The following is a 27,129-nucleotide window of genomic DNA, read 5'->3' as shown; positions in this document are numbered from 1 at the left end:
TATCATGTGATATTCGTTTGTTATAAATACAATAATAAAAAATGAACTAGACATATTGTTATTGGTACATATTATTAATTATTTACAAGTTAATAAAATTAAAAATGTAAAATTTGTACAAACTCATTACAATTCGTGTATGTATCTGCTCAACTTCTAGTTTTGTATATATGTTTAATATAAGTTTATTAAACATAATGTACGCCGAATCATATTTCTTAATTTTATTACAGTTATCTTTTTTAGGGTTGTGAGCTGAGTTTCAGTATTTATAGCATAAATTTTTGATTATATTGTTTATTTATATTATGATTCTAAAAAATTATTTTGTCTAGATAATGAGTGTAAGAACCTTTCATATTGGTAGATGATTGGTTTTGTTATTTCTTTTAATATTTGTGGATGCTGCCCTTCTGAGAATTTGATTTAAAAAAAGTGCTATGAATAATGAGTTTATCTTTTGTTTGTTGATTTTAAAGCTTCTTTGTATCTTAATCTCTGCAGTGAACTTATATTTTGATTTAATTAATTTGATTAGCATTTAAGTCTTTATCAGCTAATGTGTTTATTTTTTTTTTTGACTGATGAATTAATTCTCAACAGAAGCGTATAATAAATCTTGTACATGGGGAATATGAATATGGTAATTTATAGCATATATAAAATGCCATGCCTGTCCAAAATTGGAACCCAGAACCTCTGGATGAAAGGCTGTGATGCTACTACTTCACTGTGGAGATAAGCTAATGATCAAAACCATTTTATGGGGTTCCTTTGTTTTAGTAAAGGAAATGTATTGTGAGGAATATGTTCCTTAATATGTGGCTACTTAAGTTATAAGTTTGTACAAGTGATTATCATCTTGGTTTCACCGCTTATTGCCTTTTTAACTAATAACTTATTGATGACGTTTATTTTACAGAAGTCATTCACTTTGAGCCAATAGTTTTAATCATACAATTGGACATTTTTGCCAGTTGCACATTACAAAATTATATAGTTACAGAATAGTTACACTTGTTTTAGAACTAAACTATTTTAAAACTGTTAGAAGTCTTAGATCTGGCTTTTAGGACACTTTTATTACATCATTAGTCAGATTTTCAGTTTTTTTTAGTGATGTTAATCACTAATGATTTTTCCATTACTTTCTTCCAAGTGGATACCTGATACTTGGAAGAATACTTGTAACTAGGTAGAATTGAGAAAAAATTATCTTACTATTGTCTAATGACCTAGAAATGTTATATTGTTGTAATATTATATGTACAAAATTGTGACTGCCTGCAGAAGTATTTTCATATCTTTGTAAATATTTCTACCATTTGCTTATTGCCATATGTTTGATTATTTTCATTTTTCTTTGATTGTATCTTTAATCATTCCTTTTTGTAGTATATATTTCATGGTACAACTGCAGTGCCAATTTTTGAAAGCATGTTCACATGCTTTTAAATAATTTGTCTTTCACTGAATGGTTTCTGATAACCATTACGTACTTAAATTAAAAATACAAATCTGGCTTCTGCTATACGTTCTGGATTAGTTTCTCAGCAATTCCGATTTGAGTTTTTTAGCAGTTTTCTATTGTAGTGATATAAATACGAAAATATACAGGAAAGTAATTAGATATGTTTTATGCAAGTAATACTTCAGTGCTAGTTACAAATTTAAAATCAGTGAAAGTTATGTAAGCTTTTAAAAATAAAAGTTCATTCACCCTGTTGTAATTCTATGAATATTTAATACCTAGTTATACAATGTAAAAAATTCCTTATTTTTATGTTTATTGAAGATTCCAGATATGATTTGAATTTATTAATGACATAATTGGTTAAGTGTATTTATATGGATGAGACATGAATCAATCAATCATTCTATGGTGTACCTTTCAAAGTGAAAAATAATTTTAACAACAACAGAATGAGGTAATAAATCTTATTATGACTTAACTTTATATTCTTTTTGATAGAAAGATTTTTTCAGACCTATTGTGTAGTTTTTCGACTGTGCTAGTGATGTGTAGGACTATTGTTTTTGCATGTGTTAGTGCATTTTGTTTAATGTTATTGGTGCAACAGTTATGAAAAACAGATGCCAAGAATATTTAAATATAATGCACTTGTGTATCAAAAACGCACCTTCATTAGTGAAGAAGAAGCTATTCAGTGGTTTCATGAAATCTTAATACAAAATGAATAGAGAGTATTTTATTATGTTTTCAGAAAAAAAAATTTGTAACAGTATCTCTTTTTAAAATGCTTCAAAGGTAATAGTTTGTAAATTTATTTAAATTACTACATAAAGGTAAATTATTAATTTCATAATTTTTTTATTATTAAATTTAAACCATAATTAGAGTAGTGAGGTTTATTCGTAATTTAAGGCACTAGAAAGATTTAAAAGCTTAATTTTATTTTTATTGAACACTTAGTTCATTATGTAAAAGGTAAAAAAAGTTGTTTAATTTTGGCAGGGGTCTAGTAATTTTCAGATAATATTTATTATATTTTTATTAATGAGTTTATAAATTAAATAAGTTAGTGTAGAGTTGAACACAATTTTTACTGGGCTGTATCTTTGCAGACATTTTTCATACTTATGTGGATGTGGTTACTGTTCAATATGTGTCAATATGGTTGGTCAAGACGTGTGTTGGGAAACAGCATCGATTAGGTAAGTTGCACTGCCAACTCCTTTACCCCTCCTTGCCCCTCCAATAAATATTATAGTCCCATTTCCTGATGCCCTCCTTTCTTTACAGTCCACCGTAATGGTTGATGGTGATTGAGATGATGATGGCTCAATTTGGTGCATATTTTGGGTCTTCTTCTCTGTTATCAGTTTTCACCTGCGACCGTTTTTTTTTGTTTTTCATAAGTATTAGTATACGAATTAGTAGAATAATGTATGATATGGTATTAATTTGTTTTGGTGTATTGTTCTGTTTCTTCCCTTGAACTGGTTGACGTGTGCGATGTCCGTGCTCTATCATCTTTTGCTGTTTGGCAGGACGAAGATGTGAACAAGATTTCCTCAGTGAAAGAGAATGGAAGCAGTAGCAGTCACAGATCATCAGGGTGAGTTCTGGTTTTATTAACATTATTATAGTTTTGGAAATTAGTTATTATGTTGTTTGAGGTGATTGTGATGTGTGTATATCATTTTAAAGAGGTTTTTTTAATGGTTTCAAAGAACTGAATTTCAATTGTCAACAGTAGAAGATATCTTTTTTTGCAATTTCTTGGGACGTTATGACAATTACATTAGTCTAGGATGCATTAAGAAAAAGCATGGAAACATTAATCATAGATCCACCTTATAGCAGAACTTCATTTTTAATTACCAGGTGAGTGGTCAATTCATGAGTTTCCTTAATGCATCTATATCCTTGGCTGACATAATGTCACAACGTGCTAAGACAGCACACACAATACAGCCATCTGCTTTATAAATAAAAAGTTAGTGCTGTCATTAGCTGAAACTGTCTTACAAATAACACAATTTTACATTTTTGTAAATAAAAGTTGTTTAAATAATTGTCTTCTTTTTTTGTACTTACTTTCTATGTTTTGGTGCATGCGTTTGCGTATGCACACCATGTGCCATTACTTTGAATTTGTACATTTTTTGCGAAAGAAGTTTTTTTTTTGATTGTTTAATTAGGATTACAAATTCTACAGTAATTTTATTGATTTTACTTCTGTCACTTTGGGATCTAAATTGCAGACAAAGAATAAGAGCTGGGCAAGTGTATTGAATGCCAGTGAAAGTGGTTTGCTTGCTACATGATTATTACCAATGCAAGTGATATAAGTATGAATACGCATCTCTAAATCGTGTAATAAAATGAGTGTTGTGCATTATTCTTTTGTATGGTACTTATTTTATAGTATTCAGTTGTGTTTAGATCAACTGTTACAAGTATCTAAATTCCAGAATTATATACTTCGACAGAAAGGTATTGGCAATCTTTCTCACTGATTATTATTATTATTTTCAGATTTGAGAGTGTCCTGATAATACTGTATAAACCTGGTGAGATTCTTTAGCAACACCACCACCACTACCACCACCACCACCACATACTGATTTCCTAGCAATCGCTGTGTGCAAGTTTAATAATGCGATAAATAGGTCTTTCATTAATTTTTGTTAATTATAAAAAGAAGAAATTTCAAATTATTATTATGTGATTTTGTTTTTTGTTTAGATTTGAACCAGTGTGGCAATAACAGAGTAATCGAACAAAATTACATTAATGTTTACTATAACATAACCTTTTATATGTTTTGGTAACATTCATATATTTATATGTATGTAGCGTATATAATTTTATTTCTTACTGATAAATTCTAAATTGTTTTCAATTAATAGTTTGATAATTTTATTTATTTATTCCACTTAAATTTCTTAATCATAGATATTATAAATTTCTTAAAAATTACTGTTCAGGTTTCCTCATAGTAATTAAAATTCAGTCATGATAATCTTTTCTGTATATCATTATCTGAATTTTATTTTATATCTATTAATGGGAGTTTAATTAAAGTATACATTTTTGTTTATAATTTGTCATTCATTCTAAGACTAGAGTGTACTTGCTTGCTCTGTTGCTAATTTAATGATTGGCTGTGGAAACAACATCCTTATGGTCTATAAGTCACTGAATTAAATAACCATAATTTCAATTTTCCTTACGATCTGCATACTTTTATGATTATTCAGAAGTGTTTAAAACAGTTCATTTGTTTCAAGAAGTTTATCTAAATATGATTGTAAATCAGTAGTAATAGAACTATATTGTTCTTGACTAGTATTTTGTGATATTGTTTGCCATGGTTACTTCATACGAAGGCATGGTATATTATTTCAAATGCCACAAAAATTTTGTACAAAAAATGGATGTAATCCTGTATTTTTTGCACCAGCTATTTTTTTATGGTTTGTTTTCAATCGACAACTGAGAATATTCTATATCAGTGAGTTTTCATTTTATTATTTTGAATTTTATCGCACTTGTTCAATGGATGATAGAAATATAAAGTTGTAAGTTAATTGTCTGTAGTTCAGCGATTGACAAATGCCAGTGCCACCGGACTTTTAGATCTAATAAACCTAATCTCCAGTGTTGTATTAAAAGTTTTTTAATTGAAAAATAAATAGAATGTTCATTTTCTTCTTGTAGGTACGAATATAAGATACCTTAAGATAATATGTCATGTGTGTGACTAGAAACGAGACATTCGTGGGCTCAGCGCCCGTAGGTAAGTCTCTCCTTCTGATGTGGAAAGGAGGCTCAGCGTCTCTTGAACCTTATTTACAAGTATATTTATAAATTATATATTTTCATATCAATATTTCTATTATTAATGTATGTAATATGTTTAGCAATTTATTCTCTGTAAGTTACTTATTAATAGTGAGAAATTACTGTTATTATAATTCCTGGTGTTATCAACAGATAGTGTTACATTTGTACTCTCTTTTTATGATTTCTTTTTACTGCATGTAATCTTTGAATTAAAGTTCATTTTATCATTTACAAGATTAAAGAGAAAGCAAGTAATGTGACTACTTTTGTTGTATAAAGGATCAGTAATTTTTGTATTGTTTTTTATATAACTTTCTGTTAATCAATTTTTTTTTTACAAATCTTAAAATAAAATTTATATTATAAAATATCTCCAGTATTTATGTTAGTTGAGAAATGGCATTTGCTTTCATAAATGGCTTTAAGAGCTTACTATGTGTTTGGAAATACTCCTCTCTTCCACTTACATTGTAGTGAAGTATGGTACTGCATGTGGAGATTGTAAAGAAGACAGGTTGGGGGGATTTATCAGTTAGGGTCATGAGGTTGACTGCTAACCTTTGTTTTGTATCTGCTTATTTTTTTTTTGTCAGTTTTTCATAGTTCTTTTTAATGTAGTTAGTTGGGATGCATTTGGGAGTAGACTTACCAAATACTCTTCCTGCTGTCAAAACCTACTAGGTAAGTGATGTGAACAATAACATGCCTGACAAAAAATTCAAACCCTGGGTCTCTGGATGAAAGACAAGTCCTGAGTTGTAAATTTATTAAAAAAAAGAAAAAAAGGCCGCTTGTCCGTTGGAAATTACTGTGATCGGCTACAAGGTCACACGAGTACATATGCAGTATCACATCTGATCCTAACGCAAAGAGAGGTATGGAACATTGCAAGTGACTTTGAGCGGCCAACTATGTGTAGCAGCAAGCGACAGATACCCTCAAATTGGAATTTGCCTCGTGTAATTGCTAGTACACTATGTTCATTCAACCTGTTTTTATTTGTCTGCCTGTCAAATTTTTACTATTTAAATCATACTATTTTTTTTATTACTTTTATGGTCTATAAGTCACTGTGAATTAAATAACCATAATTTCAATTTTCCTTACGATCTGCATACTTTTATGATTATTCAGAAGTGTTTAAAACAGTTCATTTGTTTCAAGAAGTTTATCTAAATATGATTGTAAATCAGTAGTATTAGAACTATATTGTTCTTGACTAGTATTTTGTGATATTGTTTGCCATGGTTACTTCATACGAAGGCATGGTATATTATTTCAAATTCCACAAAAATTTTGTACAAAAAATGGATGTAATCCTGTATTTTTTGCACCAGATATTTTTTTATGGTTGTTTTCAATCTAGACAACTGAGAATATTCTATATCAGTGAGTTTTCATTTTATTATTTTGAATTTTATCGCACTTGTTCAATGGATGATAGAAATATAAAGTTGTAAGTTAATTGTCTGTAGTTTAAATAATTTAAATCATACTATTTTTTTTATTAATTTTATGTATTTGACATAAATTGAGCTTCAAAGAACTTAAACTGATCAAATTTTCTCATGTAAGTTTTCAATTGCACTATTAGATAGAACATAACCAAATTTTAATGAAATTGATCTAATAGTTTGAGATTTTTAACTCGTAAAATGTTATACATAGGTCTATAAATATATAAGCCAAAATTTTAGTGAATGGTATTTTCAAACACCTCTTACCTCAAAATTTAAAGAAAATTAATTTTCAACCCCTACTCCTACCATGAGATCAAAAATGATACTGTGATTTTCTTCGAAAAGATGCCAATACTTTGTGTGTAAGCTTTTAGTCTTTTTGTATAAACTCAAACTAACAGTTGCATGAATTAGCCTATGAAGGATCAGGATGGTCATTATTCTGCTTATGACAGAGATTGGGGTAATCTGTCATACAAATCAAAGTCAGCTGTAGTGCAGCCTAAGTTGGAGCTTGGGATGAATGGCAAAACACATATCTATGCAAATTTATACTTGATTTGGGTTTTAAATATAAAAATGTATAATTTTAATTTACAAGGTATGTGTAATGACATTAAGGGATAGTTGTTTTAAAAAAGTGGATGTAAGATGTGAGGGATGATTGTTTTAAAAATAAAAAATAACAGTCATATATTGTTATAACAATATATTTCAAATATTTGTTGTATAAGTGTGTTATATGATAGTTGCTTGTGCTGGGGGGGGGGGGGGGGGGATTTATTACGGTTTCAGTAAATTTCTCTAGATGAAAAATGGTTAAAACAATGGTGACTAAAGAAAAATACTTATTACTTGGAATTGCCATCTTCTTTTCAGGACTTTCACTGTGATTTTGACAAACTTGTACCCATTAACATGTTATAAAAATTTCATTCTTTTATACCCTGGGTTTCAACCTTTTAAACCAAAATTGACACTTAGAACTCTTCTTTGAGGTAAAGGAAGAAGGGATTAGGGCTGAGCTGTTATATCATCAAATAGCCCCTGTTGGATTTTCTTACCCTTCTAGATAGTGTGAGGTTTGGATGCTGTCATATCATTTGAGTGATGCTGTGTAGATCACTCAAAGCATTTGAGTGATGCTGTAGATTTAAAAGCATTGCAGAGAACACTTACGCTAGGATATTTGTTCCTTGTGCTATAAAAGTTGCTGGAAAAACATCATGTTTTAGATCCCTTCAAATTGCTCTAATCTTTCATGAATTTTCTTTTACTTTTAAAAAATTTAAAAGATTGGGAGCTTGGATTGTGTTACTTTGAATTTGCAGTGATGTAAGAAATTCATGTTTATTATGTCTTCTCATTTTAATGTTCTGAAATGTACATAAAGATATGTCATCCATATTCCATCTTATCTTGTGCACAGTTTACTGTAATTAAGGTATTTTTCAATGCAAACATTTACCTTCTCTCTCATGAAAAGTTGCATGCTTTCATGAAGTTCACATCACTGCTTTATCTCTTTTACTGATTACTAAAGAACTTGAAATAAAAAAAAAAAATAACTGCAAACCAAACATTACTATTGGCAGAATTGTTTCACAGCCGTAATTACTGCTGTGGTTAAGCCACATTGAAGCTGTTAGACATGTATTATCTGATTCAATTATTCTTGACACTTTTTTCTTTTCTAATTGCTTCAAAATATTTTCAAAAGCTGTAGAGGAAGGTGAATTATACTAGTGATTGACGAGAGACTGGATTATATTATCAAGATACAATAATTTTCAAGGTCTTTTTTAAGATTTCAGTAAAGATTATAATTTACTGCAGTATTTTTAATATAAATAAAAATATTTTACTTCAGTTTTTTTTTAAAGAATATACCACTTTACTACAAAATTTCTATTAAGAGAGTACAAAGAGTAATACAGAGTTTAATATTACTGAGAATTGTGTATATCACACTATAGTATGGAGAATACTTTGTAAATGTTTAAATAGTTTTTTTTAGACTAGTCAATTTGTAATTTTTTTTATTGACAACTATTATATACAGGGCATTCTATGGGTTCTCTTGATATTATATAATTTTAAATAGTAATTTTATTTAATATTAATGTGTGCTGTAGTAACAAAATTCTTGGTTATGAAGTTTTGTGGAGTATCCTTAAATTTCCTTTGGAAAAGTCAGTATTATCTGAAAATTGTCAGTTAGTGTAAAAATTCTTCACTTTGAGGAAATAAAACTTCCCTCTAGTTCTTTCTACCTTGATGGTGTTATTGATGAATTTTTATATAAAAGGATTCAGTTTTACCTCAATTTAATCTTACTTATTTTACAGACATCCTTTATGTAACAGTACAGACCAGTATTACTGTCAAGTCTTTCATTGAAAATTCTGTGTACTTGTATTTGCAAAGACCATATCTAGTTTCAATTTTTATAAGTAGTTTTCTTATTATTTCTCCATTTAAATCAAAGTTTCAGTTGACAAAGCGCATTAAAGAATTTCATGATAGATTCTATTATATTAATGTTTTGATACACAGTTGGTATAATAAATCTGTTAAACTAGTTTTTAATTTGTTAGAAATTTTAAACATTTTTATCCTAATGTAAGAGGTCTCTAAATAAAGTAATGATACTGTTTCAGAAAAAAACTTCTTATTTACAATGTAATTATACATGGTCTCTTATCACCTTCAAAATAGTTTCCTTGGGAAGCCATGCAACACTTCAAACGGTTTTCCCACTCTTCATAGCAGTGTTGGAATTCAGAAACCAGAATATCCTTCAGATGGTCCAGTTACATTTTTTTTTAATGTTTTCTATTCCAAAATTTTGTCCTTCGAGTTTTTTTTTTTAAAATAGGGAACAGGGAAAAAATTGCAGGGACTCAACTAAGGTGCATAAGGTGGTTGAGGAACTACAGGAATGTTTTTCTTTTTGCCAAAAACTCATTAATTGAGAGTGCAGTGTGACGAGGTGGATTGTCATATGCAGCATCCAGTTGTCTTTGATAGCTGGTCTCGTGTGGGCAACTCTTCTCCGCAGTCTTCCAAGAATTTCTCTGTAAACATATTGATTTACAGTCTCTCCTGTAGACAAAAAAGTCTGATTCGCTCAACATTGTCACTTTTTGACGTTCACGGTCTTGCACAGTGTGAATCATCTGAAACTGATTCCCGGCCATCTGAAAACACCTAAATAAACTTGGGCTTGTGACAGAGGGTCATCTCCATATGCCATTCTCAATTTTGAAAAAGCTTCAGTAGCATTTTTACAAACTTTAACATAACTTGACAGCACAACGTTGCTCATAATTAGTATCACTCATTTTTTTGTAACGTACAACAAAAACTTGTTTCATGAAAATTTGGTTTACATCTCAGTGCCAACAATAAACTAAAATTATTAATACCTAATATAAATATAACCATAAGTTTACTAGTAACTTTACAGTGTTGCCACTTCGGCTGTGTCAAAAAAAAAAAGTTTTATTACTTTATTTATACACCTCATACATACACACATGTGAGGGTAGAGGTGAAAGGTTCTGGCCTAGATAAGAAAACATTTCTCTGGGTACATTTTTAATTTATTCCAAATATTTAATAAAATCTCTTCCCTGATATTTTTGTTTAGGTTAAAAAACAAGTGATAGTATCTGAGAGCTAGAGGAGGTTAATAATTTAGAGTGTTGGAGCAATTTGAAACGTAATTTATTGATTTTACCATTGCAATGACTGAAGTGAGAGCTGGAGCATTATCTTAAAAAGCATTTTTTCCTAAATAGAGTTGTTTTTCCTTAACTTTATGAGATGCTGCAGTAGGGTCACATAATATTTTACATTTATTGTTTCACCCTTGTCATTCATTCCATGTGCATCCCAAAATAGGATCATGTAATATTTGCCATTTATTGTTTTACTCTTTAAGAAAGTCAATAATTATTTCATATGCAAAACAGTTGCCATACTTATTTTTGGAGCAGGTTGACCTTTTTCAACCCATTGTTTTGACTTGGGAGTATAGTGATGAACCTCAACAGTCACAAACCAATGTAAAAATTACTTTTTGCATCAAAAGAGCTCAAGACAATTGCTTGACTGTGAACAAACACGGCTTTAACCTAGCGCATAGCTTATGTACTAATGGTTGTGCAAAATATTGTGCAGTGTTTTGTTATGCCTATAGACTCTGCTAACCTGTTCACTGTCACTTGTTGATCTGCAAAAATGATTTTATGCACTTTTTTCTATCACTTCTGGTGTATCAATTCAGAAGGATGTCCACTGCGTGGTTCATCACTAGTGTGTGTTCGACCCATTTTTAAACTCTGCGACCCGTTTATTTATAGACAGCGTTGCATCGATAAATAAAGTGTACTAACGCCATCTCTGTGTGAAGCTCGGAACCTTTCACCTCATTCTTGTATGAATAAATAAAATCCTTCAGTAAAAGCACTTGTAAGAAGCTTATCCAAGATTACTGTGTTAGTTTAGTTATAGCAAGTAACTGTAGTTGTAGCTAAGTTTTATTTCATTAGTTTGTATCATCGTCAATTAATTAATTAAAATTATTTTCTGTTTGTTGTAGGAAGGGTAGGCATCGCAGTCGGTCCAGAGAAAGAGATAGGGATAAAGAAAAGGATAGAAAGGAAAAAAGACGTAGCCGATCTAAGGAAAAGAAACGGAGCCGTTCAAGAGATCACCATCGCCGTGAAAGAGATAGAGATCGCAAGCGAAGTCGTAGTCGCAGTAGGCATCGCAGCCGGAGTCGGGAACGAAGGAGAAAAAGATCATTAACACCAATCTTATTACCTGGTCGTAGGGACCCATATCCAAGATTCAAGAAAGCTTCTCCGCCTATTGGACTGTGAGTACAAATTTATTTAAATTAAAATATTTTTCTGGTCAGTTTTTTGCAGTATTTTGCCTTCAGATTTGTTTAGATCATACTTGGATAAAGTATTTTTGTTATTTGTGGTTATAACAGATTAAACATTTAAGGCGGGAATATTTTTTAATTGGCAGCAGCAGTAATGATTTGCATATATTTCTGGTTTGGTGGTGGCAGATGCTGCATGCGGGAAACAGGCCTGTTTTTTACCTTTTAACTCTTACTGAGTGTCCTTAATTAAAAAAAATTGTCTCCAAATTGTAAGATTTTGAAAATGTCTAATTTTTGGGGCTAAAAAACCACATGTGGGACAGGTGGTAAAAATCTGAAATGTTTACAGCAGTAAGTACTTAATACTTAAAAACCATATAAAATTTATTTTGTTACTCAAAAGGGCTTAACAAGTAATGAAGCATCAAAACCACTAAAAACAACCTTCCTTCTAACTTTGAACGTACCAAAAAAATTTACACCATGTTTTTTTCTGATAATAATTTAGGTCTACTATACGAAATATTTTGATATGTCTAGAGATAGCTTTTATTCTAGATAGTTTATTACTTAAAGTGTGACTCATATACACACAAACTCATGTTTAAACACAAAAGTGAATAGACATACATGAACATGAATGTTATGTAATCATTGTAGAAGGCTCGGTTACTGTTTCGATTTCAATGTTATATGTTTTATTGATGTTAATACTGTGGTTAGGTTAATGTACATTTGTTTATAAAGTAATTTTATTAGCAGTTAGTTTACTGAACAGCAAATAACATTGATATCTTTAAGAAGTGAATGTACAGAAACAAAAAAATATTTTTACTTTTCATAAAACGAATATTTAGATAAATATTTTCATTTTAATGGGAAAAGTTGCTCTGACCCATTTACCTGTCACACTAAACCAGTTAAGAAATCTTTTCGAGGAATATCTTTGACATTCCGGTTCACTTTCTGAAAATGTCAAGATATATTTGAGTCTCATATGTGTTATAGTAGAGTTGGTGAATAAAGCTTGTTCAACACTTTGCATTTTCTCCGTAAGGTTTAATAATTATCAAGCAGTGCAAAGAAACCATTTTTAAAAAATTACAAAGTACATTTTAAAAAGTTACAAAAATGGCAGTCAGTTACCAGTAAATCAAACAGTTCCTTTGATTTAAATATTTCTACAGAAGAAACCAGTTCAGTACCATAAAATTATCCTGATTTAGGTTGGGAATATGAAGATTAATCATTAAAATAAAGGATAAAATGAAAACAGTTTCATCAACCCAGGAAAAATTAATATCTTAAGTTTATTACCAAGCAGCTGGAGCATCCAAAAAAATTCGAAATGGAAAAATGCCAAAATGGAATTTTGGCATAAATCAACAAAACAAAACCCAGTTACATAATTGATGAAAATGTTATTAAATGCCGAATGAAGCCAGGCAAGAAGGATTTTGTCTGTAAGACAAACTGATAGGAAGAAAATTAATATTAAAAAAGGCTTATCTAATGTAACTTAAAAGAATTGAACACAGCCTTTAGAAAACCATAATTTAAAATTTAGTTTTCCAAAATTGTTTAAGACCTAAATTTTGTGTTCTGGACTCTGTGTGTCACCCACCAAAATTTAAAACTCATGTTATCGGTTGTAAAAATTAAATTTTATTATAAAATTCTCCTTTCAACCATGGTGTGTGAGGTAGAAATGAAACTTGCATGCTGTCACAGTGTGAAAAATATCCAGGCACTAATGAAGTGCTCAGATAACTGCAAGAGAGCTGGGATGATTTTGATTCTGAAATTATCTTCAAGCAGTGGGCTTCTGTTGGAGGGTGGACGAATTGTAATGGGAGACTTCTCTAAAAATTCTCCTTTTGTGATCTATGCCACAGTACACATCCAGTTCTCATATATTTTAGAAAATAAGGATAATTACAAAGCCAAAGCTACTGTGTGATTAGTGAGTACTTGAAGCACATTACTACATCGTTTTTCTGCTTCCAAAAGAAAGTTATAAATAAAGTAAAAACACTTACCACAGTTAACAATTTTTTCTTTGATTGCTCCTCAGCCCAGTATAAAAACAAAAAAAATTTCATAAAATTTGTGCTACCATCAAGAAGATTTTGAAATTGCAGCTAAATGGCATTTTTTTGTCTTATACATTGAAAAGGGCCATGTGATTGTATTGGTGGAAGTGTAAAAAGGGCTGTGACTATAGCAAACCTTCAAAGGACAGTCAACAATCAAATTGTTACATCTTCTGAAATGTACAATTATTGCAAAGACAATATTATAGATATAACATTTATTTTGTACTCTAAAAGATGTTCAAGAGACTGAAGAGTACCTCAGTTCTCATTTTCAGGTAATCAACAGTCCCAGAAACAAGAAACTTTCAGTTATGTTCCAACAAGTCGGAAATGTATTCTGAAAGTCCAGGTGACCTCTGTATCAGAAACATTTACATTAGTACTGGTACACAATGACATTAGTGTTTCTAACTGCTTTATAGGTTTACCAAAGCCAAAATGTAAAAATTGTGTCTGCTGTGTATACGATGGCAAATAGTGGTTAGGCGAAGTCACTGAAGTCAAAATACATGAAAAGGAAGGTGAATGTCAAGTACACTTTTCCATCCACAGGGTCCTGGTAATTCATTCAAGAAATCATTGAGGGATAATCAAACATGGGTTCAACTGGAAAATATTGTAAAGATTCTCACGCCTTCAGAGCTTTTTCTATCAACTACTGGAATAGGACACAACATTACACCAAGGATGAATGAGGACTTAAGTTCTACTCAATAAAAAAATGGGAGGAGCACAAAGTTATGTTACTTAACTTTTTTATCAAAAAGTGCAAAATTTATTGATAGCTTTCATTAGCAGGAGTAAAATAAGGTAAAAGTGAATTGAACAACTTGTTAATGTATTTGAATTGTTTATAATTTTGTAATTATTAATCATTCTATAATCGACTTTTTATTAATTATCAATTTATTCATTATAATGAGTTGAGCTGTAATTTTTTTGATCTTAAAAAAATACATACATACATTTACGTAAATACATTTTTGGATGTTATTTATGGTTAGAAGGAATGGTGTTTTTAGTGGTTTTGTTGGCTTCATTACTCGTCAACCCCTTTGGGTATGTAAAAGGTACTTACATAATTATTTATACTATACTTTGAGTATATAAAAAGGTACTTACTGCTGTAAACAATTAAGATTTTTGTCACCTGTCTTCACATGTGATTTTTGTGCCCAAAAAGTGAGAAATTTTCAAAATCTTATGATTTGGTGGCCATTTTTTTTATTTTTATGAAGGACATGTAACAGTCCTTTATAAGTAACAGTAATTTTTTATAAGCACTACTAGTATCTAAAACTTAAAACGTAAATAAAAACAGGTTTGTTACCTTAAGTCTTGATTTATTTTGGGCCCAAAATTTAAAAAAAACAATTTGTAAACATAACTTCAGTAAACATTACAAGATTTGGTTATGTAACAAAATGAATTTTGAGTACATTATGATGTAATAAAATAAGAATGCCTACAGCTCATGGAAAAAGTGACGAAGATGGCTGTTTTTACTTGTTGGCAAGTTAGAAAAGTCTATTACTCAAGAAAAAAAATTTTTTAACTTTTTGGCCACTACAAGGTGGGTAGTTACATACCAAATACCATCAAAATCAAAAATAGTGATGCACCGATCATTTGTTGAATTAAAATTGAATATCCAGCTTCTGATGAACGAAGTTTTATTGCCAATCTACTCACAATACTTTTATCAACAGTTTTGTCACCATAGATTGTGATGAATGCTGATAACATTCACTTTTTTCAGTCTTAAAAATTCAATTACTGCATGTTTTTTTTTTTGTGTTGACTTAGTAGGTGTATAGACTCCATAACAATGGTGACTGATAAAAAATGAGAAGTCATGTGTCAATGAGTTTTGGAATGATTAAAAGGAATAAAACTACATGAGACAACATTGTGTTGCTTACTGTGACATTATGTTCTTTTGTTAGGTTCCAGTGAACATTACCACTTCAACCACCTCTCATGTACTTGTTTCAATTTCCTGTACAATTAAAAATGGTGTTAATAAAAGAAATCCATTCTTGCAGAATTCTCTTAAATCACACTACATTTGTAATAAAAGTTTTTTTAAATAATATGATTTATTTATGAGAAAGATAAATTCCCAAGTTAAAGTGATTTGGATAACTTTAAAGTATTTCTAACTTTCTCTGCTTTTATGGGCATTGAAATATCTGGAAAAATATTTACTTGATATATAAATGATAGAAGTTACATGAAAACAATAACTGTTTTCGCACTAGTTATTTTGCCAGAAAAAAACTTATCCATCTTGGATTCACAACAAATGTTTATAAGCTACTGGAACATTTTTATGTTCAGATGTGCAGATTTAGATTTAGCTTGATTTCAAAAATTAAATCGTTGGTCTTAACACTTCAGATTCACTCAGGTGTGTTAGAGCAGTTCATGAAATTTTTGAACAGCTATATTTAGTAATCAGAGGCAACTGAACATAGTACTTAAATTTATTATAACTTATTTAGATTTACCTTATTAAAAATTAAAAAAGTTTTATTAAAACTTAATAAATGTTTTTCATGATCAAATGGATAACATTTCACACACAGTAGTGGTGAAAATTATTTAATCCAAATGGATACAATATGTGATTATATTATTTTCATACCCTTTAAAATGTTCTAGAGTTATAATTTATAACTACTACTTAAGCTACAGTAGAAGTCCATTAGTCCAGCATCCAACAGTCCGGAATGCCCAATAGTCCGGCATCGCTCCGGAAAATTGTAAAAATTTTGGTTTTCTCCAAAAGTGTGTCTTTAAAGCAAATAAAAACGCTCGAGAGCTATTCGGAAGTTTTCGGGGTAGTTCGGGATCATCCGGAAGCGCTCGGTATTGTTCGGAAACAATTAGCGGCCGGCTAGTCTCAGCTGTCACAACAAATTCAGGTGCAGTGCAGCTCCGTTAATCAATCACAAAGCGTCTTCGCCATTTTTTTGTGAGTTGTTGTTTTGTGTCCTTTCATATCTCAGTAAACGTAACTTTTGAAACTGTTTATAAAAATAGTGATTTTCATTCTAACTGTACAGTGACCATGTTTTCAAAACCTAAGCCTTCGAGTTCAAAAGGAGAGAAACGAAAACATGTAACACTGACTCTCAATCAGAAACTAGAAATCATCAAACGGCTAGAAAAAGGCGAGAATAGATATGTTTTAATGAATGAGTTTAATATTGGCTCATCAACTATTTATGACATTAAAAAACAAAAAGATGAACTAATGAAGTTTGCTTCTCAGTCTGTAACAACTGAAAAATTGGCTTCTAGACAAACATTAAAAAAACCAAAACTGGAACAGCTAGATAATGTATTGATCAAATGGTTTAGTGCAGTACGTTCTGAAGGAAAGCCGGTAACAGGGCCAATGATTGTTGAAAAGGCAAAGAAATTCGGCCAAGATTTAGGAGTTGCTGAAAGTGAATGTAATTATTCTGATGGTTGGCTCAGAAACTTTAAGTTTCGGCATGGAATTCTAAGACTTGATGTAACTGGAGAAACACTTTCAGCAAACATTTTGAGAAAATCGTGGCTGATAATGATTTAAAACCTGAACAGATTTACAATGCTGATGAAACAGGGCTATTGTGGCGATCTTTACCAACATCTACACTAGCTGGTGGAGGAGAAAAAGCAGCCAAGGGTTTTAAAAAAAGACAGATTAACCGTTTTGCTATGTGCTAATGCGTCTGGAAACCACCGAGTAACCCCTTTTGTGATAGGTAAATCTGCAAACCCCAGGGCTTTTAAGAATGTTACACACTTGCCTGTCCAATACGATGCTCAATCAAATGCGTGGATGACTGCCGCCCTCTTTAAAGACTGGTTTTTTCACCACTTTGTGCCTGAGGTCAAGGAATCCTTCAAAGCCTTGGTCTACCAGAAGATACTAAAGCCATCCTTCTTTTGGACAATTGCAAAGCCCACCCGCCAGTAGATGAGTTAGTTTCTGGAAATATTGTTGCTACTCTGCTCCCACCTAACGTAACATCTTTGATTCAACCCATGACCAAGGGGTTATTCAAAATTTTAAATGCTTTTATAGAAGGTCTTTTATTCAAGGCCTGTTAAATGCCGACTGTGACGTGACTGATTTTCAAAAATTTACAGTAAAAGATGCCGTCTATGCTATTGCACTGTCTTGGAACCAGGTAAAAAATACAACACTCCAAAAATGCTGGAGAAAACTTTGGCCAGCTGCAAACCCTGCATCTGACCTAACTCTACAGACTGATGAGGAAGAAAACCATCAAGACGCTCTGACCAAAGTTTTGGATGTCGTTAGAAGTGCTGACAATCCCTTGAAAAACCTGCCTGAAGATGAGGTAGAGGAGTGGCTTCTAATAGACGAGAATGAGCCTGTTGAACAAGAACTAACCGATGAGGACATTATCAACATTGTAGTAAACCCTCAGCCTACTCAAAATCTTGAAGAAAGTGACTCAGATGCCGTAACGGAAAAAAGGAAAAAATCAGCTGGGCAGAAGCTGCAGAATCACTAAATAATTTTATCTCTTTGCTGAGGCTAGTACTCTAGCTACAGTGCTTCAGAAATTATTGATTTCCATATCATTAGAAATAAATTTTATACTAAACGCCAAAAGTCAAGAAAACAAAAAGACATTCGTGACTTTTTTAAATCTAAGTGAAATATGTTTTACAGTACGTGTACATACATTATATGAAATGTAAAATAAATTTTGTTGTATGTATTTGCGTACTGTATTTGTAGTTTAATTATTAACCTAATTGTTCTTATAATTACTGCCTGATAGACCGGAATTTTCGGTAGTCCGGCACCGAGCCGGTCCCGAACGTGCCGGATTATCGGACTTCTACTGTAATAAATTTCTAAGGGCACTTCTCCTTTTGTAAAAGGCATATTACTTTGAATTTTTCATATTTTGAATGTTGTGTGTTGTTTTAGATTTGTGTACATGAATTTCCATTGTAAAAAATATTCAGTGTGTAGTCAAAAACATTTGACAATGAGTAAGTACTTAATGGTCAGTACATTTTTATATAATTTGTTTTAGATATGATCCCTGATTGGTTGACCATTGAGAATTCTTTGATAATATATGTTAAAATTTTTTTTTAGGAGGCCAGTAGATGATTTGTCTCCAGAGGAGCGAGATGCACGAACTGTATTCTGTATGCAGTTATCACAGAGAATAAGAGCAAGAGATCTAGAAGAGTTTTTTTCTTCTGTTGGAAAGGTGTAGTGTAATGTTTTGTATTTATTTTTCTTTTGTTTGTGATCTTTAAGTTTGTGGTAGTATTGTTCACTAAATATAATTAGACTATTAGGAAGCCAAGTTGTTTTCTGTTTGTGTTAATGGTTTTTTTTATAAGGGCATTCTAGTAGATCCAGACTTGCTGATATTTGTGATGTCTGGGGGGATGAATGGATGCTATATTATAAGTTTGCTTGTTTTGTATCAGATGCTGCTGGTAAAGATTTGTAATTGCAGCATTTATTAAGCAAGCTGACAGTTTATTTATTTTTTTCTTTGCAACTGTTATGGAAATTTATTACTTTGCTAAAAGTATTGGTGCGTGCTCATTTTGTATTGATGCATGTGAATGTATATGCAAGTGGTATAAACCTTTCAACTTAGCAAGTAAGGATTCATTTCATTAATATTGTGGTCAGGTATAATCCAAGCAGTAGTTACTTGTTATTTATGGGATATTGAAAGAATATATTTGCATAGTTTAATATTGAGATAAAAACTAATAGATTATTTTACACCTGTTCTTGTACTTGTAGATCAGATATCAGTTATGATCTAATTACACTGTTAATAATTTCTAAATGCTGTTATGTTTTATTCTTGTCTATAGCATACATGAGTTATATTACAGCTACTTGGTTGTATTATTGGGTTATAAACGCTGGACTTTAATTGTTGACTTTTCCGTGATTTGTAAATTCTATAGGCACCTGATAATTGGGCTAAAAATCACATATAACTGCTCCAAATTATTAAATGTTTAGGATGCTTAAATTAAAAATCGTATTTAACTGAGGCCCAAATTGGTTTGTAATTGTTATATATATATGTAAAGTTCTGTTTACATTGTTTGTTCTGTAATACGATTTTAACACTTATAAAGTATATGTGGTTATCTTTTTAAGACTGTATAAACCATTGATTGACTTCAAAGAACTAATTTTCTGTTAAAATCAGTTAGGAATGTTTACACATTTTTAAGTCACTTAATTTGTATATTGGATAGTAGTATATGTAACTATTGTCTTCCACTATGACCAAAGTTGCGTTTATTCTTTTTTTTTATCCTGATTTAATAAAAAAATTGAATAAATGTATATCTTGGATGAATGTATATTAACATTTAACTTAAATGTGATCAAATTGCCTCTAAATATATATAATTGTGATCTCAAGAAATTATTAATTGTCGACTTAGTTTTACTGCAGCCCAAATCTAAATGTTGCTTTGACACTGCCAGACCATTGCATTGCCATGTATGTTTTGTGTGGTTGGTATTTTTTTTTTGTATATTTTTTAAAAGATAATCTTAACAATGAGTAACATAATTCCTGGGGAAAGAAATATTTAATATGTTTTTTCTCCACTAGACCAATTGTAGCTTAACTTCACCAGTTAGGAGATAGTATAACAAGGTATAGATTATAATAAGGTATAAGATAGACAGTATGACAAGGTAGTATAATTGACACTATTCAGAACTAAAGTCTTCTAGTGCTAAAATTAAATATTGTAATAGAACTAGGATTTGCTTTTTATGCTTGTAAAGAATTCTAAAACCATAGCTGCTTCTCTTGGTTTTCAAATTTTATTTTTGCTGGCAAAGGTTGTTTCAAAATATGCGCAAAAAAATAAAATTAGGTTTGGGATTTTGTTATAACTGTTTTTTTAAAATACATTTTAAAGTACAAATTAAAATTTAACAATAAAAATACATTAACAATTTTTTTTGTCAATTTACTGTTTACTCTTAATTCTTTTTGATAAAGATGTGATGCTTCTTTTATCAATAATTATATAGTGAAATAATGTAAGGACTGTCTTATGACAATACTTATAACAACAGTTGAAGTGTTGATTCTGAGTGAAACTCTATTCTAATACAATCATACCTGAATAATTTGTTCATAGTATACTGAAGTATTAAAAATAAAAACGATTACGTGGTCCTAAATGGTTATCTGAAAAAAGTTGTATATGTGTAAGGCTTTAACATAAAAAAGATTTTGACCAACAGTTGGAAAATGAAATGAGCAGATCTCATTAACTATCAAGAATTTAATGAAAAGGAATTAAGTAGAATTCTGTCAGCAAGCAGGTCACAGAAACACAAACTTTGCTACTCTGCAAAAGGTTGATGTTGTAGGCTAGGCCAGACCAGACCAATTAAATTTTAATGTTATTGTTCACTAATACAGTCACATCTAGGCTGTAGCCACCACCACTTTGTGGATTCTTATTAACAACAAACATATATATACATAGTATATTTCTAAAATCAGTCCTTTCAAGACCCATATCACCTCTGCACTAATAATATAAATTCAAATATATATGATTCAACTAAATCCACCCAAGTACAGGTATAAGACAACTCTTAAGTACAAAAGTAATAAAAAGTATAAAGTACTTTCATGAAAGTACTTTTGCAGAATCCCGTGTCATCAGTTGTGTGATATTTATAAATTTTCTAAATTGCATATTAATTTAAAGATTACATTGTTATGTAAAAGAATATATATATGAAGTCATGTAATAAAATATATTAAAAACAAACATTTAAACATGTATGTGGCCAGCCAAATACTGCAATATATTTTTACATGACTTTATACACTCTTGTATATAGCAATTTTAATTGTTTAATATGTAATTTTATAAAATTTATAAATATCACTCGACTGATGATGCAGGATTCCGTGAAAGTACTTTAAGTTATATTACAAATAAGGTTAGAGTTGTCTTATATATCTTTACTTGGGTGGATTATGTTAAATCATATTTGATTCTGTGTGTGTGTTTCACACATACACTGAAATATGATTCTACTTAATCCACCCAAGTACAGATATATGCTTAAAACACGTGCATCGATTTTAAGCATGCTAAGTGATGCTTGAGTCTGTCAACCTTGCTGCACAAACAAGAATGATGCCTGTTACTTTCAGATCCTAATTCACATAATTGGACTGGTTTGTAGGACCCTGGAATGCCATACAAATTAATGAAAGAAAAAATATAAATAAAAGAAGAATTTCAAAAACATCCTAAAAACATTCCAGGCTGTGAAAATGATCTATTAATACAAAATTTCTATAATCATTGAAGTCCGGATACTGAAGAAAAAGTAGTTCATAGTTATAAAAATGAGTTATTGAAACTTGTAGGATGATAAGCAAGCATATATCTCCTTACTAAAGATGAGAGGACATTTATTGCTTATCTTCTTGATCAATAAACAAATTTTTGAGAATGGGTTCCTAATCTAATAAAATGTGTTTTTGGTATTTTTGTGGTTGGTATGTATATTTTTTACAAGGTAATCATAACCATGAATAATATAAATAATTCCTGGGAAAGAATGATATATTTATTATGTTTTTCCTCCATTAGACCAATTGAAGCTTAACCTCACCAGTCAGGAGGTAAACAAGGTAGTAATTGTTTAATTACTACCAAATATCAAAGAGAGAATCTTTGATATTGGTTGTGGGAATAACTTCATAATTTGATCTAAACTCTAAAACTTTTGTTTAACATTTAAATTTAAGATGGTCTTAACATTTATTGTATCTTAGAATAATAATTTCTTTTATACATTTACATATCGCCTACCACGCAGAAACGTTTCTCTGCTTTACATAGTTTTGTGCTGTAACAGAGGTATAAGAATGAAAATATGATTAAAAACAAAAAAGATAATACAATTGGAATGCAATAGTTTTTGATGGAGAAATCTGATTTCATTCTCTTGAATGAATTTCAGATTTTAAGTTGAATCATTTTTTGAAACTGATTTTGTTTTAAATTGTAATATTTTACTATTTCACAATGAAATAGTGGTTTACTAATATAACCACATAACTAATAATAACCTTGTTCATGAGATCTCTGGTAGAGTAGCCACTTATTTATTTGAGGTGGAGTTCTTAAGTTCTTATGTAGGAATTGGTAAAATAAGCAACTCAACTGCAGAATAGGTTATAATAAATCAGGTAGTAATAATAATAATAATAAAAATCGAAAACGCAACAATTTCCAATTTCTAAAATGTATACTTACAGAAAATTATTGCTTACCAAGGAATTCTTGGTTATCTATCTATGATGCACTAATTAAACATTTTTGCTATTTTCAGGTTAGAGACGTCAGACTGATTACATGCAACAAAACAAGAAGATTCAAAGGAATTGCATATATTGAATTCAAAGATCCAGAGTCTGTTCCTCTGGTAATTATTGCAGTTATAAGAATTTTGTTTAGTAGGGATAAATTACTTGAAAAAAAATAATAATACAGTTGTATGTACATATGAATCTTTTGCAAGTGTACTAGTACTGTACAATATTTCTCATAAGCCAACTTAAATTAAAATAACTTTCCTCACAAGAGGAAGGTTTTCTATACTGGAAGTTGAAATATTAAATCAGTAAACTGTTGATTATTTGAGAATAAGTTTTATTTTTTATTTTTATATATTACTTAAAAATATTAAAACTATGTACACTATTGTACCATGAACTAAAAAAATTAAATTTTACATTTACATTATGTAAATTTATCCTATTTAATAGTGCCATTGATACATAGCATGGCAATAATTTAAAATTAATACATAACAGATAATTACTAAACTGTCTATTATCTATGGCATAATACTATTATGCCATAGATACTGTATGTCTACTACATGTAAGTGAATTGGGTAAAGTATTCTAGAAGTAAGAAATCTTCTAATATCGCTTTCTTTTTTAAATAGCTTGTGTAGAAATTAAATTGTTAGCAATGAATCATGGGAAATTTTTATAGCATGTCATTCATTTTAATGAAATTATCTCTGTTTTTTTAATGCAAATAGCTGTTTGAATTAGGGTTTGTAAGTGGATTCAGTGAACCCACTAAACAAATAAGACAACTTTGTTATCAAAGGTAACAAACTGGGTCTGGGTAATGACTAAACTACTGAAATATGATGTGATGTGTTATAAGATCTCAGTCAATTGTATTTCTTGATTTTTCTTAAAAATATTATGTGCAGAATAGTTATTACTTGTATTTATTTTTCTATGCAGTATATACCAGGTGATTCAAAAAAGACTTCTTAATTTTTAAAGCGTATAAAAATTTCTTAAGATAACTTACCGATTCTGGAGGTCTAATTTCATAACAAAACACATGAAGTTTGACTTGTAATTTATTATTATCGAATCTGCTACCAGTTCTGTCACCAGTACAAATGGGTACATTTGCTGGTGAGGAATGTGTGTTTAAACATACAAAATCACCAGGATGAATTTGATGTATGTCATGTGAGACTGACATTTCACAAAAAATATTTGGTGCATATTATGTAAACTATTGCATTTTTTGTTTTAATGTCCAGGTCCACTTTTAGGCCTGCTTCAGAGGATGAGATAAATGATTTGTAGTGTGTGTGAAAATGGCATACTTGATTGGGATTTGAACCTGGGACCTCTGGATGAAAGGTTGAGATGCTACCACTTGTACCACAGAGACCGGCAAAACTATTGCACTTGAAGCCATACAAACAAACTGTAGTTCAACAAATTACAAATGGCGATGAAGTTGCTCAGCCGCAGTTATGTGTGGAAGTGATGGATAGAACTGAAGGCAACAATACATCTTTAGACAATGTAATCTTAGTCATGTGTCAACATTTCACATGAGTGGCACGGTGAACACCCATAACTACCGAAAACAAAAAAGGACAAGGACAAAAACCCTCAAGAAACTTCGCAGTACACTTGCGATAGCCCTAAGGTCAATGTTTTTTGTGTTCTAAGCAAACAAAGACTGTATAGCATGTTCTTCTCTAGGAGGCAACTGTAAGTGGTATAGTTTATCTGTACACGCTTCAGATTTCTCTAATTACTCAGTTAGATAGACGACGACCAAAATAGATGCCATGATTATTGTCTGTTATTAATAAGAGCTGGACGCTACTTCACTACTGCCTAGAAGTTGTGAAGGTCCAATTGCATGGCCACCTTGCTCCCCAGATTTGACGCCGTTAATTTTTCTTGTGAGGTTTCATGAAAGATCGGGTTTATACGTCACCTTTGCCTGGTGTTGTTGAGCTTAGACTTCAAATTAATGCCGCAGCTGCAGAGATAATTCCCGACTTGCTGGTTAAAGTCTGGAATGAAATTTGACTTTTGGTGGGACGTATGTCGCATTAAAGATGGCAGCCATATTGAACCTAAGTGAATATTGGTTGACAAACTTTTTAAAATAAATTTAACTTCATAATACATTTTTATGTGCCTATTTATGTGCCATTTTTTTGAACCTATTAATTACATTAAACACATGGATTAAATTTTTTAACAGTGATAGCTAGATAAATACCATTAAGTGATAGCTAGATAAATACAGCACAAAACATTAAATAACCAGTTGAAAAGTAAGGCCAGAAGGGGTAAATAAAAAACATTACTTATGTTAGAACTACAATGTAAATTAAGTAACTGAAAAATAAAAAAACAGTTATCAGGAGAAGATTATGATTTACAATCAAAGGCGAAAAAGAATTGTGTTGAAAGAATCCTGCCTGCAGCTCTTGAGTTTGGCTTTGCGATCAAATAAAAGTCAAATTATTATTTCCACCTCTTTATTTATTTGAAAAATGGTGGGATCTGGTTGAAGTCTGTTTATGTTGTGATAAGATGTTATTTTCCTTAGATATAAAACCGGCTAAAGTTCACTAGCAGATATTAAAGTGATAATACCATTGCAATTGTTTATAAGTGGATTAATTAGTTGAAATCAGACAGAACAGTTGTTGAAGACCAGTGGAAGTCTCAACTGATGCTTTGCAAAATCACAATTATGAACTAATCAATTGGACAAGTAGTGCTAAAACTTTATGTAGCACTGACCATACTGAATTACTTTAAAATGTGAAGGTGGATGGACGACTCAAAATCACAAAGACAAATTCACATTTATATGGAATTTAAACAGTGGTTTTTAGCAGAAGTTAATGCTCTTTTTTTTATCGCACAATAAGTTGTGGTGAGTCTTCCACAAGAAGTTTGCTTATCAGAAAAAAGTTGATTGTTGTCATAGTGTCTGTGATCATTCACATAGTGTTTTTGGTAATCACCTTCCATGAAAAAAAATCAATCAATGTTAACACAATTCACTTTTTTGTTCATTTAAAAAAAAAAATTTCTGAAACATACAAAATGTTGAAAGAAGCATTTGGTGGTGAGTGTGTCATGAACAAGAGGTTTTCATTGGCATACTGCTTTTTTGGTCAGTCAAGAGAGCAGATTAACTGTATCAATTGATATTATGGTGAACACAATGAGCATCATCATTCAAGAAGATTGTCACTGCAGTGGGGGAATTGTTACACATCTCAAAAATTAGTGCCCAGAATATTCTGAGCAAGCAGATTGATATAAAACTTCATCATTGGGTTCTGCAATCCCTTAATGCCTGACCAAATGGAGTACTGCGAAGTCATCTGAAAAATTGTTTGCTTGCTACAAGAATGAAGAAGATGCATTTTTCATAATGTGTGGTAACCATTGGTAATCTAGGATGTTCCATTATGATCCTAAGATGAATCAACAAAACTCCCAATGGAAGTAAACTTCTTTGCCATCTCAAACTGCAGCAGCAAGGAACAGTAATGATCTTTTTTTTATGAAAGATTCATTTACCAAATCAGGTACCTACAGGATGGCTGTAAATGCACTTTGGCACATCAATGTGCTAAAGATAATACTTCAACGTGCTGACTCACTTTGGGAAAATACACTCTGGAAAAAATCAAAGAACTTCTGTTGCATTACGATAATGCACACCACCTCATTTCACCCCGATAATTGTGAATTCTTTAATAGAAAATAACTGAAGGAACTTAGAGGTCATAATATCCATTCAGGCAAAATTCAGTGTTTTCAAAAGATGAATTAAGCACTGGAAGCAGTGTTTTGTACTTAGGGAAATTGTTTTGAAAAGGAACATGCATCGATGGAAGCTTGAATTTGCTAGTTTCTGGTGTTACAACAGCCCATTCGTATACAAGCAATTCAAAGAATAAGTAACTCTACT

General features: G+C 30.8%; 1 protein-coding gene across 3 annotated transcripts in view; it reads left to right on the top strand.

Annotated features, from left to right (window-relative positions):
- The window catches only part of Caper (RNA-binding protein 39-like protein Caper), a 59,738-nt gene that overhangs the window by 19,438 nt on the left and 13,171 nt on the right, over nt 1–27,129 (top strand). For all 3 annotated transcript variants that reach the window (XR_012755203.1, XM_075356774.1, XM_075356775.1), the window contains 4 exons: nt 3,013–3,080; nt 11,381–11,659; nt 18,908–19,025; nt 23,183–23,275. Coding sequence is in view for 2 of the 3 variants with exons in the window: in XM_075356774.1 (XP_075212889.1) it covers nt 3,013–3,080; nt 11,381–11,659; nt 18,908–19,025; nt 23,183–23,275 (558 nt within the window). In the remaining variant the exon portion in view is untranslated. The remainder of the gene's footprint in view (nt 1–3,012; nt 3,081–11,380; nt 11,660–18,907; nt 19,026–23,182; nt 23,276–27,129) is intronic.

This window comes from Lycorma delicatula, chromosome 2 (genome assembly GCF_047948215.1).
Source record: "Lycorma delicatula isolate Av1 chromosome 2, ASM4794821v1, whole genome shotgun sequence".
NCBI classification, from domain to species: Eukaryota; Metazoa; Arthropoda; class Insecta; order Hemiptera; family Fulgoridae; genus Lycorma; species Lycorma delicatula.
The sequence above is the reverse complement of the archived record's forward strand: the minus strand, read 5'-3'. Positions and strand labels throughout refer to the sequence as shown.